Source organism: Scylla paramamosain, chromosome 15 (genome assembly GCF_035594125.1).
Source record: "Scylla paramamosain isolate STU-SP2022 chromosome 15, ASM3559412v1, whole genome shotgun sequence".
In the NCBI taxonomy this organism is placed as follows: Eukaryota; Metazoa; Arthropoda; class Malacostraca; order Decapoda; family Portunidae; genus Scylla; species Scylla paramamosain.
The window spans coordinates 1,757,998-1,777,310 of record NC_087165.1 but is presented as its reverse complement, the minus strand read 5'-3'; the positions used below and the strand labels follow the sequence as shown (position 1 = coordinate 1,777,310).

General features: G+C 45.7%; 1 protein-coding gene across 2 annotated transcripts in view; it reads left to right on the top strand.

Moving 5' to 3' along the window:
- LOC135107268 (leukocyte elastase inhibitor-like) overlaps nucleotides 1-9,022 on the top strand; it is a 40,402-nt gene extending 31,380 nt beyond the window's left edge. The window contains exons 8-9 of one of the 2 annotated variants that reach the window (XR_010271672.1): nucleotides 1,594-4,973; nucleotides 6,283-9,022. Coding sequence is in view for 1 of the 2 variants with exons in the window: in XM_064016930.1 (XP_063873000.1) it covers nucleotides 1,594-1,655 (62 nt within the window). In the remaining variant the exon portion in view is untranslated. Of the gene's footprint in view, nucleotides 1-1,593 lie in introns of both variants that reach the window. The other variant, XM_064016930.1, reaches the window with a different exon arrangement.
- Nucleotides 9,023-19,313: the final 10,291 nt, after the last annotated feature.

Below are 19,313 nucleotides of genomic sequence, written 5' to 3'. Positions count from 1 at the left end.
TGTGTGTGTGTGTGTGTGTGTGTTGCGAATTCGTATATGTGTGTGTGTGTGTGTGTGTGTGTGTGTGTGTGTGTTGCGAATTCGTATATGAGACAAATAAAGTAATTACCTTCTCAGCATCCTTTCTCTCTCTCTCTCTCTCTCTCTCTCTCTCTCTCTCTCTCTCTCTCTCTCTCTCTCTCTCTCTCTCTCTCTCTCTCTCGCTCATTCCCAGTGATGCACAGTGATGGCGGCAAGACACACGATGTTAATCAATCATCGTTACTTGTAATTGATTGTCTCGCCTTCTACTCGCAACACAAGCAGTGGAGGTTAGGAACAAGACTCGTCCATCTTTTCCCTCGCCGTCCTTCCCTCGCGGGGCACATTCACCTTCCTCCTCCTTGCTTCATTAAAGGATCTTGTCTTGCTGCAGAAAACGTCTTCACTGCAAGATTTCATTTCAGCCCGTCACGAAATTGAATGTGTTTTTTAATCTTTTATTTTCACTCGAATATAATTACAGCTGTTCCTCCTACACAAGTCCCATAGGAGGAGAAACCGGTAAAAAATAACTCGCGAGATGGAGCAACACATGGGGGCTATCGAACAGCTCGAGTCTCTTGGTGTACTGAGTTTAATAACAGCGGTGAACCCAAACATCTGTTTCGCCTGCCGACGTGGCAAACCCGCAGGCAACAATGACGTGTCAGGCACACCTTATTTGTGCACCGACCTATGAACAAACATATCATTTATACCAAAATTAATGTAAATTCATATATAATAATAAATCAAATATCAGCACCCTTTAAAGTCTCAATACAAACAATCTTGGTAATCCCATTCTTCCTCACAAACCGAGTGAACCAAGTTCAAACCCCTGGCGTCAACATCATTCAAACCCCTGGCGCCAACAACAGGTAAGTAGAAAAGTACAAACAAGTATTAAAAAAGCTAATTTGCTGCCGCTCCTTGAGGAGTGGCGCCTCTTGGGGAGTCCGTGAGGAGCAGGACGAGAGGAGGGAAGAAGTCTTTCAGGATCAATTGTCCCATCAGGCTCGGCGGACCACGATTTTCATTTGTTACCACTCGGCAGAATCATGGTGGTGGTGGGGGTGGTGGTACTACTGCTGCTGCTGCTGCTGCTGTTGCTGAATGTAGCACAAAGATGCCTTCTTAAGGAATAAGGAGAAGTGTTTTTGTCTTATTTCATAGGCAGCATCGTGGAGAAAATAGCGGTGCAGAATGTTATTACAATGCTGTGTGTGTGTGTGTGTGTGTGTGTGTGTGTGTGTGTGTGTGTGTGTGTGTATTTCGGAAAGAGAGGCGGAAAGCAAAGCGGAAATCACGATGTCGCTGCAGATCATGGCAAAGTCTCACAAATGATGAGCATTTTCATTCCCTGCCCTGAGAATAACTAACTACCTGACTCACCTGTGACAAGAGAATCGATCATGTAACTTAGAGTGATCATATACGTGATAATTTTTTAACGAACCCTTAGTCACCAAGATTACTTACTTTCTTGATCGTAATTAGGGAACGCAAACACTAATATTTGTTATTGTCAATTATTATCTCTATAAAAAAATATTTATGCTTTCATTCCAGCTGGACAGTGTGTGTGGGAGGCCGCCGCCAGCACCGCAGTGGCAAGGGATACCTCGCCTTAATGAACATTATTGCTGCCAAATGAGACTGCACGCCACCGGGAAAACAACACAGGCCTTTCAGTTACCCTCACACGCGGTGCCGCCACGCGAGGGAAGTGTATGTGGTGTGTGTGTGTGTGTGTGTGTGTGTGTGTGTGTGTGTGTGTGTGTGTGTGTGTATATGGTGGTGAAGTGGGAAGGGAGAAAGGTACACCTGGAGTGAGTGTGGCTGGTGTGCAAAGAGACTGTTACTGCAAGCCCTGCACGTTACCTCAAACATAAATATCATGGCGCCTCTACTTAAAAATTCCTACCGTAGCTTGCTGGTGTGTTTGGGAGAGGAGGCGTTACGCGCGTCCCCACGCTCCAGATAACTCAAGGCATGTGTACATTTCTCGAGAAGCAGAAATAAAAAGGTGTGTAATGGAGTTCCTGCTGCGGCGCTGCGTCCAAAATACACACTTTACCAGCACGTGGCAGCAGGCGGGGATGTGCAGGACGCAGCCGCCGCTGTGATTGACTTGTGCTGCTTGGTGTTCATTACAGGTCATGCTTTGTGTTCAAGGAAGCGAAGGTCACTGCCGCCCCAGGAAAACGAGTGAACAAGTCAACATATTTTTCTGTCTTTTAATCAACTGAGAAAGCTTTTTTACCATGTTTAAAGCACTGTGACAGACGAAAAAGAGGCATAAAAAGACAAACAGAAACTGTGTATAAGCTTCGAGGAACATGGATTAAAAGTATTGTGATGAAATTAAGTGTAGGTGTAATCTGGCAGGTGCGTTGTCTGTTTGCCGTGTACCTGTGTGCTGGACATTACACGTCCGTCAGCCACGCCGCCAGACTCCTCAACGCACCCACCGACAATCACCATTACCCTTTTTCTTTTCGGAAAACACATACGCGTAGAGAATAACAATCCTATTTTCGAATGATTTACGAGTGACAGGCGTGTCCACATTAGCAACCTGTTTTTGTTCCTCATGATTTTAATGCATTGAATGATATGAAAGATTTACAGTGAAAACATTGCAGTAAAATAACTAGTCAGTGAGGAAATGTGGAAGCGTGAAATTCATCATTTGTCGTCTGCTGGTGAATAAAAGTCTCGCTCACATAAAACACCGGAAGACGTGATGAAGCAGAGGCTTGATGAGGAAGAAGACCCCAAGAACACATAGAAAGGACAAGGAAAACTCAAAGCTAAAACAAAGAGAAAAGACCAACGAAAAAGGATGGAGAGAGAAAAAGGGCAGATGGCAAAGAAAGACAATGAAAATTTCTGCTCTCGTCTGGATATTTTTCACAAAAAGTTCACCTTGTCTATACCTGTCCTCGGGGGCCTTCGTCAGTGTGTGTGTGTGTGTGTGTGTGTGTGTGTGTGTGTGTGTGTGTGTGTGTGTGTGTGTGTGTGTGTGTGTGTGTGTGTGTGTGTGTATGTGTGTACATGCTTTACTACAGGACACAAGAGGGGAGGAGTTTGGTGAGTGGAGGGGCGCGGCTAGATAGGATGTGGTGGGAGGGAGAGAAAAGGTGGAGTGAGACAGAGGGCTTGTTGGATGCAGAGAGAGAGAGAGAGAGAGAGAGAGAGAGAGAGAGAGAGAGTGTGTGTCTGATGGTAGCCTCGAAATGGAAGAAGAGTGGTGGGAAGGGGCCACCGGTGATATGATCAGGACGGTGGTCACGGCGGTAGCAAGAAGGAAGGAACACAGTGAAGCAACACCGCCGCGAGTTCCCTGGGAGAGTACGGGGCAACGCGAGGCGAGGCGAGGCGAGGGAGGTAATGGGAGTAAATTTCATAGTGGAAATCACCTGAGCGGCTTCCAGGAATACTGAATGTGCGGGTGTCTCCTGCCAGCCGTGAAAATATGCTGCGTGTGCATGGCTGAGAGTATTAAAATATGCTTAAGCTCGCACACACACACACACACACACACACACACACACACACACACACACACGTGAAGGATAACAGTTTGTGTACATCATTTTTATATTCTTCGTTTTATCCTCTTTATAAAAACTTTCTTATTATTCTTATTAATACTATTATCAATGTTGTTGTTATTATTATTATTATTATTATTATTATTATTATTATTATTATTATTATTGCTATTATTATTATTATTATTATTACTATTATTATTATTGGTATAGACTCCAGCAGTGTCCTCGAAAAGGAAACATGGATATGGAAAATCAACCAAAGTATAAAAATAGAATAAAATAAGGAAACACAAAGAAAATAAAGAAGACAGGTAATAAAAAGCGGATAAAATTTGCCTTAAATTTATCGATGGAAACTTCGGAAAAAAAAAAAAACTCATGAGGAAGTCCCTCGCACGCTTTACTTGCATTGGAGATAAGCACAGGAAGTAATTGTCTAACTGAAGAATAAAAGCGTCTGATTCATAAATTATAACGTGTTCGGCGAAGCAAGTCGAGGTGAACCGGTAATGCGCTGTGATGAGGGTGTTCGTTATTATTGGCAACCTTGCTAGTGTACCCACCATTAGCCGCTGATGAAGATGAAAATTAAGCTTATGCAGTAAAGCTTCAAAAGAACGATCTATGAGTTTTAGACGAGATGGAGCAGCCGCCATTCAAACAGAAGTACATTGTTCAAGAAGTGCACAATGAAAGAGAAAAAAGCAGATCTCATTTCAAGCCTTGTGAAGAATTGAAGCAGCAATTCTAATACGCGTACGATTTCCTTAAATCTACAAGGAGCTTACAGTTTCCCCAAACAAACAAATTACGAGTTAAACGTTTTTTTTTTTTTTTTACTGTTAATTATCATATCAGGATGAGAGGAGAACTGGGAGTCTGTTTGCTTATGTCAGTCACGTAGGAGTTTAATACAAAATAAAACACTACTCTTAACTTTATAGGAAAAAAAGATGTTCACGTTTTTTCTCTCCCTGTTCCTCCTCTCTCCCTTTCTCCCTCACTCACTGTCCTAACATGGGGGCTCCCGTGGCCATCCTCCCTACTACTTACTCCCTTGAGCTTCCTGGCCTATTAAGCTTGCCTTACATTACCCTCACCAGTACATTTCTCCCCCAATCCCACTGCCATCAAGAACATCCCCCTCCTTTTACCTTTAACTTTTTTTCACCCCTCTCATCTACTCGCTACCCTCCCTCCTGGGCCACCCTTTTATTCAGCTCTCATATTCACGTGGCAACCCACCACCATCAGGAGAAGCATCCACAAAACGGCCACACACCAACCCATTAACCCAGTACCGCGCCTCACCGCCGCTCCCCGCCCCATAGCAGCCCCGCAGCACGCGCCGTTAAGGGAGAGAGCACAGTGCGATGCGATGAAGCTCAGGTGCGTCACAATTAATGCCGGCGCCGTTTGTGGAGGTCTTCATCCTTACCTGTATGTAAGGATGAAGACCGGTGTAAAACGCAATGTCCTGCGGCTTTGTGCTCTGTAATTACGCCCAATCACAAAGAGCGGTTTTATATGCACTTTTTTTTTTTTTCTTCCCTCCCTTATTATCAACTCCGTCCTCCAGGTCCTTTCCATTCCAGCTCCCTTCCGGCTCCCTTCCCTTCCTCTCAGCCTCCTACGCCTCCTCTTCCAGCCCATCCTGTGCCTTGAATAATAATTTGTTCATTAATGCATCAGTTTGTATAGTTTCATATTTTTGTTTTGTTTCTATTCATAGTGATGTTCGCTTCTGGGGTTTTAAATATATTCTGGGGATTAATTGACCAGACTCGTGCTTTTCTCTTTTGCTTCTTTTTTTTCCTCTCTCTCTCTCTCTCTCTCTCTCTCTCTCTCTCTCTCTCTCTCTCTCTCTCTCTCTCTCTCTCTCTCTCTCTCTCTCTCTCTTTTTTCAGCATGAGAATTGGTGCAGGCAGCAGTAACATAAACACTGACTTGAAGTGTTTGTGTTTCTCGCTGCAAAGGAAAAGTGCGGGGAATTTTGTCGATTATATTCCTTTCTTTTCTTTCCTGGGCTCCTAAAAGTGCGAAGTTGGAGCTTGATTACTGATATTTTTTTTTTTTCCTATTCAGTACTTTCCGGGCAATAAGATGAACACACACACACACACACACACACACACACACACACACACAACGTAATATAAAAATTTAAATACACCCCAAAACTATAACCACACGGAATAAAAGGAGGAGGAGGAGGAGGAGGAGGAGGAGGAGGAGGAGGAGGAGAGAAATCCACTCCACGAGGTCCATCTGGAGTGTCTGGAGTGTGCATATCTTCCTTACACTTGGCAACGCGTAAAGGTCGTATGTGGCGCACAGTGTACTTGACACGTGAATTCCCTAGGCCGCACTCTGCTGGCCTAGGTCAGGCCAGGTCACTCCGGAGTTAAGGTGGCAACTGCGCAGACGGGTAAAGCTAACAACCCGAGTACCAAGTTTAGAGAGAGAGAGAGAGAGAGAGAGAGAGAGAGAGAGAGAGAGAGAGAGAGAGAGAGAGAGAGAGAATCTTATCTGGTGTATATTATTTTCTGAGTTGTTGGGTGAGAGGAGCCTCCCACTATGCTACCATACAGTATCTCTTTCTACATTTAGTTGTGTAATGTTATGAAACAGTCTAGGAAAGAACTAAAGGTCAGTTGATGTTTGCTATCCTCTGCAATTCTTTGTATCTTCCCAACAGAGGCTGATCGTTGCTGTGGGCCTCGGGGTAGCACTAGTGGTTCTGGCAGTGTTGTACTGCTGCTGGACGCGCTGCTACAATGAGGGAGCATCTAACCCTGGCCGCCCAGGCATCGTCACCGGCCTGCGCCGCGCCTCCCTCTACCTATCCAACACCGCCCCGCTGGACATGAGCGTGTCCGAGCTGTTCTTCAACTTGGCCAGGGGACCCACGGACCAGCCACACCACCACCCGATGACGGGCCACACCCGTGTCCAGCGCCCCCTCCTTGCACCACCCGGGTGTCATCTATGCCCCCCTTCATACCTTCCTCCTCCCCTGCCATCCTTACCTGCACAGCGCCACCAGCAAATCCGCCGCCACTTGGTCAGTTGCCAGACGACAGCCACGCTCAGGCCCAGGAGACCAGCCCACGGCACTCGCCAAGACGCAACACTGGATGAGAGACGCAAGATGGAGACCAGCTCACTGTCTGTGTCCCAGATGGGGACTGGCCGCCACAACCAAATGATATTGAGCGAGCTGGTGGAGGCTGATAACAAACACCGCAGCAGCACGTCACCAGAGGAAGGCGTCCACACGTGTGCTCTTCTGAGTCTGTCAGGAAAGTCGCGCTCACTTGTCCTTACCCATGTCTTATTCACGGTAAGGTTTTGAATCCGTCAGCAAGGAAGGAATGCGCTCTTATCGTCAAATCCAAGTCTTTATTCTTATTACAAAACAGGAGAAAGTCTATTTTATCCAGATGCCTCGCAGGACTTCAATATGTTGTGCTGCAGACGAACCTTTGCTCCAGTAATTCCTATGACTGTTAGCGCGGAGGAAATTAGTTTAAAGTTCATCCTGCGTCGAGATGAACAAATTGGCGCCACTAGGACGCGCGAGACAGCGGGAAAGAGAAGCATAGCGCATAGCAGGGAACGATGACTTAGTGAATAACAAGCAATTTCCGAACCAAACTGCTCGTCTCCCGGTAGTGAGGGGGACGCCAGCATTCTCCTTCATCAAGACTCGCCGTGTGCTGAGTCACGCAAGCTGCTGTTCATGTTCTGCTGAGGCGTGTGTTCAATGTGTTCAGTGTGCTCAGCGTGGAGTGGCTGCCTGTCCCTGTCTGCCACGTCTTGCAACACACACTCGTCCCTTCCTCCTCCAGGCTACCTCGCTCGTTCAGGATGGGCCGGGGCGCCAAGGTGACCTAACCCTCACCCGGCCCGTTACGTTTCCACGGCAGTTAAAGGCGAGTGGCTGAACGCCGAGACGAGTGTGTATGTACGGCTCCTGAACACGGGAGAAGTAACAGGACCCTCGAGAGCAATCCTGACATACTCGTGTTGCGGCTAGACATACTTGACGCCCCGATGGCAATGGTGGATACTGAACTGACTGATAAACAAAGTAACACTCAAGAATGGACACAAATAATAGGAGGTTGAGGAACTAGGCAGTATATGGTTGGGTTGTGTGACAGGAACCTAACAGACCCTCGGGAGCTCAAGTTCTTGTTCCTCGCGTTTCCCTTGGCTTATTAGAATATCAAAGTTGGTCAGTGCGATGCCTCGTTTCATTAAGCTTAATTTCGTCTTTGATCTCTTGAAATCTTCCACCTGCGCATCTTGTTAACGAAGGAAGAGCCTTCATTCAGATTTGCTCAGACTCCTCACGTGCTTTATTCATATTTTTTTTTTCTCTGCTGTTCCATGACCTTTACTATCTGTACAGGTTTGGGTCACGTCGAATTATCCCTCAAACACTCCAAAATTGACTTTCCTTCTTTACAATAACCAAACCTCAAGAAAAGAAAATCAGTGAGCCAACTTCACCGTTCCTGCCTGGCTCCTTCCCTCCCGCCCTCCCATCCTTCCTCCGTCCCTCTGTAACTTGGGACACAAATAAACTACAAAGAAGTTTAGGATTGTGAGCGAGACTTCGACAAGGAGGCAGGGAGGGAGGAAGGGAGGTAAGAGGCTCAGGGGTCCTCCTTAAGAGTGACACAATTCTAATTTCGGTGAGCTGACATGGCACGCTCCCTGTTTGACATGAAAAAAAAAGGAAGAGGAAAAGGAGGAGGGGAAGGGGGAGGGAGAGGAGGAGCAGGATGAGAGGCGAAAGAAGTCCACGATTAGCGAGAAAGTGATCGATAACGCACGCCGTAACCCTGACATCTAGTCTTGCTCACTCTGACTTCCGTATCATTACTCGGCACACGCTGTCATTATCCACTTTCTCCAATGCAGAGAGAGAGAGAGAGAGAGAGAGAGAGAGAGAAAGAGAGAGAGAGAGAGACGGCGTGTGGGCGGCGGAAGCCTCGTCGTTCATAGTTCGCTTCCAAACGATCTGTAGTGCCTTTTTCAAAACTTTACGGGGCGGCTTCGGCGTTCTAAACTCTCCCTAAGTTGTCGAAACACGCTGCTGTAAACTGTGGAGGCCTTGAAGAGTTATGCCGCCGCGGCCTCGCGTCCCAATAAAGAGACAAGAAATACTCCATGACCACTTGTCACTCTCTTGGCGGCGAGGGCGTGCGCGTGGCAGAGTGCGTCCTCGCCTCGCCTCGCCTCGCCTCGCACAGTTCACACTTGTCGCAAAACTGGACACTGATTGCAATCTTACCTTGATCCACATTTCGTTATGTTTACTGATATGTTACGCTCCTTTGGCGCGAGCAATATGACACGCCCCGACACCAGGAACATTAATTACTGAAACAGATACGTTGTTTGATACACTAAAGAGAAAATTACGAGGGTTGACTTTCCTTTTATACCACCACTTGGATAGTTTATTTGTAACACACGTTCGTGATTATTTTTTCCCTTTTTCCATATAATATTTTGTTGTCCATGACCAATCTTGCTTACGTATAAGAATAATTACGCATATACCAACATCCATTCTGTTGACATTCTCTAGCACACGTTCTCGAGTCCTATACAAACAGAACACGTTTCTTCATGACACTGGAGGTAGCAAACAATACAGCAGGTGGGTTTGTGTTGCTTACAGATGGCACCACCTGAGTGTCTTGTTCCACCTCCCTGCCGCCTTCTGTGCCATTATACACACCACAGCTCATTACTTTCTCCCCTTCCCGCCGGCATGCTTTACACTAATAATCACCACCACTGACCTCAACACGCCAGCTGCCACGAACCCTTGTTGCACTAACCACGCCACGCCACGCCTCCACGAACCTTTCAAGTCTTGAGCACATAACACGCATCATCGAACACTTCGCCGTACAAGGTTCATCAGAATTTAACTATGTCTCCCATCTTCATATTCAGGTTCTCTATTTTACAGCTCCGCGCGCATAGGAAGAAGCCTCCGCCATCCTCTCCCGCCATTCCTGCCACGCCCTGCCTTCATTATCTCTTGCAATGGAAGCTTCATGCTCTTATTTTAACTTAAGAAGAGACACTGTCATATTCGATGCAAACTCCTTCTCCTGCCTCTTACTCCTCCTAGCTCCTCCTCCTCCTCCTTCCCCTCCTCCCCCACGGGCAGCCCGGCAGGGACGTGCACGCACCCGGCCTGATATCCAGCTATGAATACCACAAGACCTGCTTTGCATATTTCCCGTGACGATGCAGGAAGGCCCACCCCACACCCACGCCCCCCGGAATGGAGAGGCCCGCCCCACGCACCCCGGGAATTGGAAGGCCCACCCCACGCCCACCCGAGGGGAGGGACACCTCATGTTTACGTTTTGTGAGTGATATGTTTGGACTGCACAAACCTTCTTTTTGTTACGCCCCGCTGCCTTAAAACGTTCACGAAGGAACATCGCACTGGCAGCATAACGTGGGACAATTGGTGACCAGGCTGCCGCACACCCCCGCCTGCTTGCTGCACACATCCGGCACTCACGGTGACTGAGGGCACGTGTGGCTGCAGCGATCCGTGGGGAAAACACCACCACAGAACACAAAGGTCAACCTGTTTTCCCTCCTTTGTGACCACCGAGCAAACATGTTCCGGATTTACATCACAGCGCGACAAAAGACATCACGAGGTTCATGAATGTGCTCACATCTGTTGCACGATAAACTCTTCTCAGCACCAGGCAGCGCCACGCGACCCTCGAGTGGTGTGCGGCGGAAAACAAGGTGACGCGTCTTCCTTCAAATGACATAACTAGCAAATCACTCGTCAGTAATTTGCTAGTTTTCATATGCTGAATGACTCTCTCTCTCTCTCTCTCTCTCTCTCTCTCTCTCTCTCTCTCTCTCTCTCTCTCTCTCTCTCTCTCTCTCTCTCTCTCCATACACTTGATCACTACCACCACCACTACTACCAATACCACTATTACTATTAGCACCACACTATCATACTCATAAGACACACACACACACACACACACACACACACACAGCCAGTCTATCTCTCTAATCCTTCCTCCAAGTCATATTCTCACTCCCTTCTACTTTTCCTCACTTTTCTCCTTATCAATGCCACCTTTCCCTCCCCCTGGCAGAGGTGAGACGGGTGGGGGATGAAGGAAGGTCTGGGGCAGATGGAGGAAAGTGAAGTGGTGGAGGAAATTGGAGGAGTTCCACCAATAGGTACGGAAAAAGCTAAGAAATTTTGTCACGGATGTGTTAGAAGAAGGACTGGAGGAGGAGGAGGTGAGAGAGAGAGAGAGAGAGAGAGAGAGAGAGAGAGAGAGAGAGAGAGAGAGAGAGAGAGAGAGAGAGAAATGTTAGTACCGTTAAGTACAATATCCCATTACACACACACAAACACACACACACACACACACACACACAGGGCAGAGGAAGGAGAGGTAAGGTGGTGGGCAGTGACACAAGCACGGGGTTGGGAGGGGGCAGGGAGGAGCAGGCTGGGGAGGGAACTGGAGGAGGAAGGAGGGTTTTCATGGTGGGGGCTTTGAACGGGCCTGCAATCCTTCAACTTATTTGAGACATTTTGGGGTTATTTATCTATTTTCATGGTTAACTCTGGCTTTCCTTCACGTCTGAATCTAAAAACACCAGAAAGTTCAGCTAAAATATTGATGTACAGACAGGGAGGGAGGCAGGGAAAAATCTGCCTCTCAGCCCTTATATTTACGTAGCGCAATACACACACACACACACACACACACAGTCCTACCCGAAGATCAGTCTGAGCTCTTTCCGTAGGGAAAAGGCTTGCTGGGTGACAAGCAGTGTATGTGATCACACACACTGTGTGTGTGAATCACACATACAGAGTGGCGGCCAAGGGGGAAGGTCTGATGACGTCGCGTTTTCGGAGTGGGCGCTCTGAACGGGGCACTACTCAATGCCTTATTTGGGGCATTTTTGGGGTTGTTTATCTATTTCCATCGTCAATTCTCTTTTTTCTTCACTTCAAGTCTGAAAACACTCGGGAGTTTAGCTGAATATTGATGTACAGACAGAGAGGGAGTCAGGAAAAATGGCCGTCTCGGCGCTTATATTTACGTAACGTAATTCATTTTGAAAATCGCGAAAAGAAAGAAGACGCCCAGACAGGAATGCACTACATTTTCTGATTTATCCTTTACTTTAACAAATACCCAGAATATAAAAACATTACCAAACTCAGTAATAATAACGAAAACTCCAAAAAACAATCTAACTTTTACGAACGGTACCACACAAACACAATAATATCGAGAAAGGAAACACAGCCAGACTAGATTATATAACAGATTCTAAATAGAAAAATAAAAATTTACTTGCCAGATAAATAAAGAAAACACTAATTCCTGATCGTATAAAGAGAATAATTTTTCATATCCCTTACCGAACTTACTCTAAATTTGAAAATTCGAACTGCTAGACTAGATTTTATTGAATATTATTACTTGGTACGTGTTTCTTATATTTTTTTTAAGTCTTAAATTAAATACCAATGCAAACCTACGCGTGCCGGTAAGAAAAAGTGAAATTAAATAAAGTGACGAAATTGTTATTTTATCGACAAACAAAAGCACAGCTAGAAAAGATCTTATTATATTTTACAATTTAGTATGTTTTTCTATTAATAAATTAAATATCAAAACAATTACAACTTCATCAATAAAAGGAAAATAATAATATGTTGCCGAAAAGTTGTTTTTTTTCTCGTCTTTTCCTTTCCGTACCTCCTCCTCCTCTTCCATACCCCTCATACTCCAAATCTCCCCTCCACAACCTCCTACTCCGCATAGGAGTCTAGGAAAACACCTGGAAACACCTGGAAAACCCTAGAAATTATGCTAAATACTGACAGGGAGAGACGGAAAATTGTTACCTTCGGCTTAACTGTGCGAGGCTCGGGAGGACTGGGCGCCAGGGATACTGTGTGTGTGTGTGTGTGTGTGTGTGTGTGAGGCAAAACGACAGAAATGCTGGTTGGATGGGTGATTGCTCTCAGGTCCTACTTAAACCTCACATCGACGCCACGAAAGGATGAGCGGGCGGGGTATCCATCATGACGACATAATAGTCTCGCTGCCAGTGCCTGTACTCGTAAATTTTAGCAAAGTTTACATTGCCTCTATTATGAAGATACGAGACCAAATCATATTTTTGCCAGTTAGCTCGGGGTATCAAACATTCAATGCCAAAACAGCTTCCTCATCCGATGCTCTGTTAAGATTTTATTTGCGAAAAAGGACAGGACACGGCACCTCAAACCTTTGGTAACATACTAAAACCAGAATTATGAGACATTTCTGCCAGAAACTCCACTACTTTCAATAGGCTTTCAATAGGCTCTACATGAAGTTAAGAGGATTTTTTATCTTTTATTTTTTTATGATTCTCGTGATAGATTAACAAGATTATCAACTGGAGAATCACTCTTCAATATTCGGCTGTGAGGGAAAAACAAGAGAAAAAAAATCTTTAAAACAAATGGAAAAGCAACAGACGGGTATGTAGTGAAGCACGTTTCCTGAGACAGTTAACTAAGTTTCCTCACACTGCCTCGAGAAATTGAGAGTGTAAAGGAACGCAGGACGGGGTGGCGGAGACCGGGCAGGGTAGCTTTGTGATGGTAAGGAGAGGGAGATGGTTTACAGGAAAACGCCGAGTCGACAGCGGCCACAAAATGATGAACGGAACAAGACGGCGGTAGCAAAGGATCGGGAGAAGGCGAATTTCGGCACGATAAACCAGACGGGTTGGCTTGGAGCGCGATGTGCTGTGAAATCCCAGGGGATGCGAGTTCAGACTCCATTACTCGCACCGCAGAGCAGCCGCTGTCTGACTATTAAGTGTGTGTGTGTGTGTGTGTGTGTGTGTGTGTGTGTGTGTGTGTGTGTGTGCTGACAGGAAAGTTTTGCAGGTGAAGTATTAGGAGAAGCGGGTCATTAGTTAACGAGGCAGGCGAGGCTGGAGACGCAAGGCATGTCTTCCCTAATCCACAGCAATGAAAAGCTGTTGTTTCTGTGTCTACCTCGCACCTGCCGCCTCCACTTTTCACTTGACTTTCAGGCGCGATACAGACCACTTGTTAAGGTGAGTCTCTCTCTCTCTCTCTCTCTCTCTCTCTCTCTCTCTCTCTCTCTCTCTCTCTCTCTCTCTCTCTCTCTCTCTCTCTCTCTCGTTATGAAATGATTGCTCCACCAAAAACTCTTAGCGCTGACAAGTGTTAATGTGGACACGCCTCTTCTCTCAGCGAAGCTCTGGGTCACTCCACGTATTTTCTGCCACCACTTACCTGACTCAGAGGGAACCCGGGAATCATTCACACGAGTAATTCAGGAGATGCTTCGCTCGCTGATGTTGGTGAAGTGCTGTCTCTGAACCAACTCAAAAAACCGTGTCTTAAGGCCCACGTGATAAAATTAATCATGGTACAGATACAGCAAGAAACATAACTATAAGCAAATACATGAGTAGATACACGACGCGACACGAATACAGAGAAGTAAAGATGGAGGAGACGATAATAAGGTTAATCAATCAAGTAAGGTACGGTAGATGATTTGTACAGGTGAGATAAGGTGTACAGGTGAGATAAATAGGGAGAGTCACAAGAAAGAAGACAAGAAAAAAATAGAAAATAAAAGTTATAAAGAATATGAACGATAGCGACGGCTGCATGTTGTAACCCATCACCCTGCACCCCATCACCTGTCTGTCTATCACCCACCACCCAACCCCCGTCCTCCCATCATCCCATCACCTCCCTACCCATCACCCCATCAGCTCGGTAAGGGCGGCGCGTCCCTCAGTGATGAAAGACGCCTCAAGATTAACTGGCAAGACAAGATGGCAGAATAATGGTGCTGATCAAGGCGCGGGTAGCAGGTGTCTGAGGCAACTGACAATAGCCCCTTTTCTGTTCCCTCCTACTTTCTCTATCCTCATTTTCGATCCAAAGCTGGATGCTGCGTTTATGTGCGCAATGACTTAACCTGCTCTCGTGCCCACGCTCTTGAATCTTCCGAGTTTTCCACCATCTGGCTTCGACTACAGAGTCATTCTCATACTAAATTTATCTGTGCTGTATACCTCTCTCCTAACTCCTCTGACTATAAGAAATTCTTTGACTACTTAACTTCCAAAGTGGAGCACATTCTGACCCTCTTCCCTTTTGCAGAGATCTCCATTCTTGGAGACTTCAATGTTCACCACCAGCTTTGGCTTTCCTCTCCCTTCACTGACCATCCTGGTGAACTAGCCTACAACTTTGCTATCCTCCATGACCTAGAGCAATTGGTGCAACACCCTACTCGTATTCCTGACCGTCTTGGAGATACGCCCAACATTCTTGACCTTTTCCTGACCTCTAATCCTTCTGCTTATGCTGTCACCCTTTCTTCTCCGTTGGGCTCCTCCGATCACAATCTCATATCTTTATCTTGTCCTATCACTCCAATCCCTCCTCAGGATCCCCCTAAGCGAAGGTGCCTCTGGCGTTTTGCCTCTGCTAGTTGGGGGGACCTGAGGCGGTATTTTGCTGATTTTCCTTGGAATGACTACTGCTTCCGTGTCAGAGACCCGTCTTTGTGTGCTGAGCGCATAACAGAGGTGATAGTGTCTGGCATGGAGGCGTACATTCCTCACTCTTTTTCTCGTCCTAAACCTTCTAAACCTTGGTTTAACACAGCTTGTTCTCGTGCTATACGAGTACATGATAGAGAGGTGGCCCACAAAAGGTACTTAAGCCTTCCTTCACCAGAATCTCATGCACTTTATATTTCTGCCCGGAACCATGCCAAGTCTGTTCTCCAACTAGCCAAAAACTCCTTCATTAACAGAAAATGTCAAAACCTTTCAAGATCTAACTCCCCTCGTGATTTCTGGCATCTAGCCAAAAATATCTCCAATAACTTTGCTTCTTCTTCTTTCCCTCCTCTACTTCAACCAGATGGCACCACTGCTATCACATCTATTTCTAAAGCTGAACTCTTTGCTCAAACCTTTGCTAAAAACTCTACCTTGGATGATTCTGGGCTTGTTCCTCCCTCTCCTCCACCCTCTGACTACTTCATGCCTCGTATTAAAATTCTTCGTAATGATGTTTTCCATGCCCTCGCTGGCCTAAACCCTCAGAAGGCTTATGGACCTGATGGGGTCCCTCCTATTGTTCTCCGAAACTGTGCCTCCGTGCTTGCACCTTGCCTAGTCAAACTCTTTCAGCTCTGTCTGTCAACATCTACCTTTCCTTCTTGCTGGAAGTTTGCCTACATTCAACCTGTTCCTAAAAAGGGTGACCGCTCTAATCCCTCAAACTACCGTCCTATTGCTTTAATTTCCTGCTTATCTAAAGTTTTTGAATCTATCCTCAACAGGAAGATTCTTAAACATCTATCACTTCACAACCTTCTATCTGATCGCCAGTATGGGTTCCGTCAAGGACGCTCTACTGGTGATCTTCTGGCTTTCCTTACTGAGTCTTGGTCATCCTCTTTTAGAGACTTTGGTGAAACTTTTGCTGTTGCCTTGGACATATCAAAAGCCTTTGATAGAGTCTGGCACAAAGCTTTGATTTCCAAACTACCCTCCTACGGTTTCTATCCTTCTCTCTGTAACTTCATCTCAAGTTTCCTTTCTGACCGTTCTATTGCTGCTGTGGTAGACGGTCATTGTTCTTCTCCTAAATCTATTAACTGTGGTGTTCCTCAGGGTTCTGTCCTGTCACCCACTCTCTTCTTATTATTCATTAATGATCTTCTAAACCAAACTTCTTGTCCTATCCACTCCTATGCTGATGATACCACCCTGCACTTTTCCACGTCTTTTCATAGACGTCCAACCCTTCAGGAGGTAAACATATCACGCAGGGAAGCCACAGAACGCCTGACTTCTGATCTTTCTAAAATTTCTGATTGGGGCAGAGCAAACTTGGTATTGTTCAATGCCTCAAAAACTCAATTCCTCCATCTATCAACTCGACACAATCTTCCAGACAACTATCCCCTCTTCTTCAATGACACTCAACTGTCCCCCTCTTCTACACTGAACATCCTCGGTCTGTCCTTTACTTATAATCTGAACTGGAAACTTCACATCTCATCTCTAGCTAAAACGGCTTCTATGAAGTTAGGTGTTCTGAGACGTCTCCGCCAGTTTTTCTCACCCCCCCAGCTGCTAACTCTGTACAAGGGCCTTATCCGTCCATGTATGGAGTATGCTTCACATGTCTGGGGGGGTTCCACTCATACTGCTGTTCTAGACAGGGTGGAATCAAAAGCTTTTCGTCTCATCAACTCCTCTCCTCTAACTGACTGTCTTCAGCCTCTCTCTCACCGCCGCAATGTTGCATCTCTTGCTGTCTTCTACCGCTATTTTCATGCTAACTGCTCTTCTGATCTTGCTAACTGCATGCCTCCACTCCTTCCGCGGCCTCGCTGCACAAGACTTTGTTCTTTCTCTCACTCCTATTCTGTCCACCTCTCTAACGCAAGAGTTAACCAGTATTCTCAATCATTCATCCCTTTCTCTGGTAAACTCTGGAACTCCTTGCCTGCTTCTGTATTTCCACCTTCCTATGACTTGAATTCCTTCAAGAGGGAGGTTTCAAGACACTTATCCACCAATTTTTGACCACTGCTTTGACCCTTTTAGGGACTGGCATTTCAGTGGGCATTTTTTTTATTAGATTTTTGTTGCCCTTGGCCAGTATCCTTCCTACATAAAAAAAAAAAAAAAAAAAAAAAAAATTTGCCTGCGATGTCTCAAGACCCTCCCCTGCCGTCCGTCCCCCCCTTCCCTCCCTGCCGCGCCCCCTTCCCTGCCGCTGTTGTCCTGTCCAGCTCCCTCATGAACTACACAACACTCAACACTCCACTGGCATGGAGGAAGGAAGGAAAGAACATTCTCTCTCTCTCTCTCTCTCTCTCTCTCTCTCTCTCTCTCTCTCTCTCTCTCTCTCTCTCTCTCTCTCTCTACTCAGACCTTAGATTAATACTCATTACAGGATAGCTCTGCCTTTTTCCCTCATCTATCTTTCCCGTCCTCTTACATTTCCACGCCTTAATTATGTATATTTTTCTTCCATCTCCACGCCTTAATTATGTATATATATATATATATATATATATATATATATATATATATATATATATATATATATATATATATATATATATATATATATATATATATATATATATATATATATATATATATATATATATATATATTTTCCAGACGTACAGTCATACAGAAAAATATTCTTACTAAAACTACCCGTGTCATTTTGACTCAACGAACGAAAAAATACTGGACATATTGTTTAAGAGAGATGCACTGGTAGCCCTGCAGGGTTTCGGTACACCTGAGCGTCTCGAAATTTCTGCATTTGAGTCCCTCAAGATGCAAAGTAACAATACCAATACGCGTGTCTTGCGAATTCTCTATGATGAATGGCTATGGAATGCCGGAGGTTGGCTGACGTCCACTTTGTATCTGATATTTGTGATCAACGACTCAAAGATTCGAGTCCCGATGTGATGCGCAACACGCCTTCGTGATGTTTCAGACAGCCAGGCTTGCCAGCTATTCCGAAACTGATAGAATCACTATATTTTTCTTGAATTAAGCGTTCATGAGAGTAAGAATAATTTTGTGTACTTGCTAAGTTTTGACACACACGCGCCGCCACGATCTGTGCTGCGATGCTCCAGAACCACAGCATTCCGCACCGAGCAGGGGTGTCGTCTTCTTTTTTCGTGTGTTTGTCTTCGTGTTGGGTTCGTGTTTATACTCACCATGACCTCGAACTTCCCAAGCCAGGCGTCACTCTCCTTTCGTTTATCCATCACTGCCTGAATTCTTTTTTCTTCTTTGTTTTCATTTCAATCTTTCCTTCCCGCACGCTCCATCAACGCTCCTTTCTCTGTGTTTATAATAGTTTTTTTTTTTTTTTTCTGAGTGAGGTTATATTTTTTTGTTTCCGTCGCTTCCCACGCTTCCCACGTGATTCACAAAACGTGACAGTCTATGTAATACCTATCCACACACAAACACACACACACACACACACACACACACACACACACACATTTGCATTCACGATTTCAAAACATAATTCAGAAGAAAGTGAAAGCAATAACCCACGTCAGGATAGAACAAGTCACTCTTCTTTCGTCTTTTATTTATTTTTTTTTTCTCACGAAACGAGCCAAATCTACTACTGTTGCTGCTGCCTCACACACACACATCACAGACACACACACGAGTTCCCTCCAGAGCGGCGCCCCAGCTCACTCATTGACTTAAAGATGACAAGACCCAGCTTTCTCTGTGCCTTAAACCTTCCACCGCCACACTTCTCTGACACGTGTAAGGAACAGTCTTCCAATCAATTCTCCACATGCTAAAAGTGTGTCAGGGAAACAGAAGATAGAGCGAACTGATGTGTAGCTTTTTTCTATTGACGTTGCAAAAGGAGGTCATTAAACTCTAAGCAGTGGCAAGGCCCTCGTGAGTTGCCGTCGATGCGCAGCACTTAGTCTGGTCACGCTGGTGTATTTATGAGGAACGCAGACAGTCACGGGAAGTGTGCGAAGCTTCGTTCATCGTGATAGTGACGAGGCAGGGAGGGTGTTACTGGCGCGGCGCACTAATGCC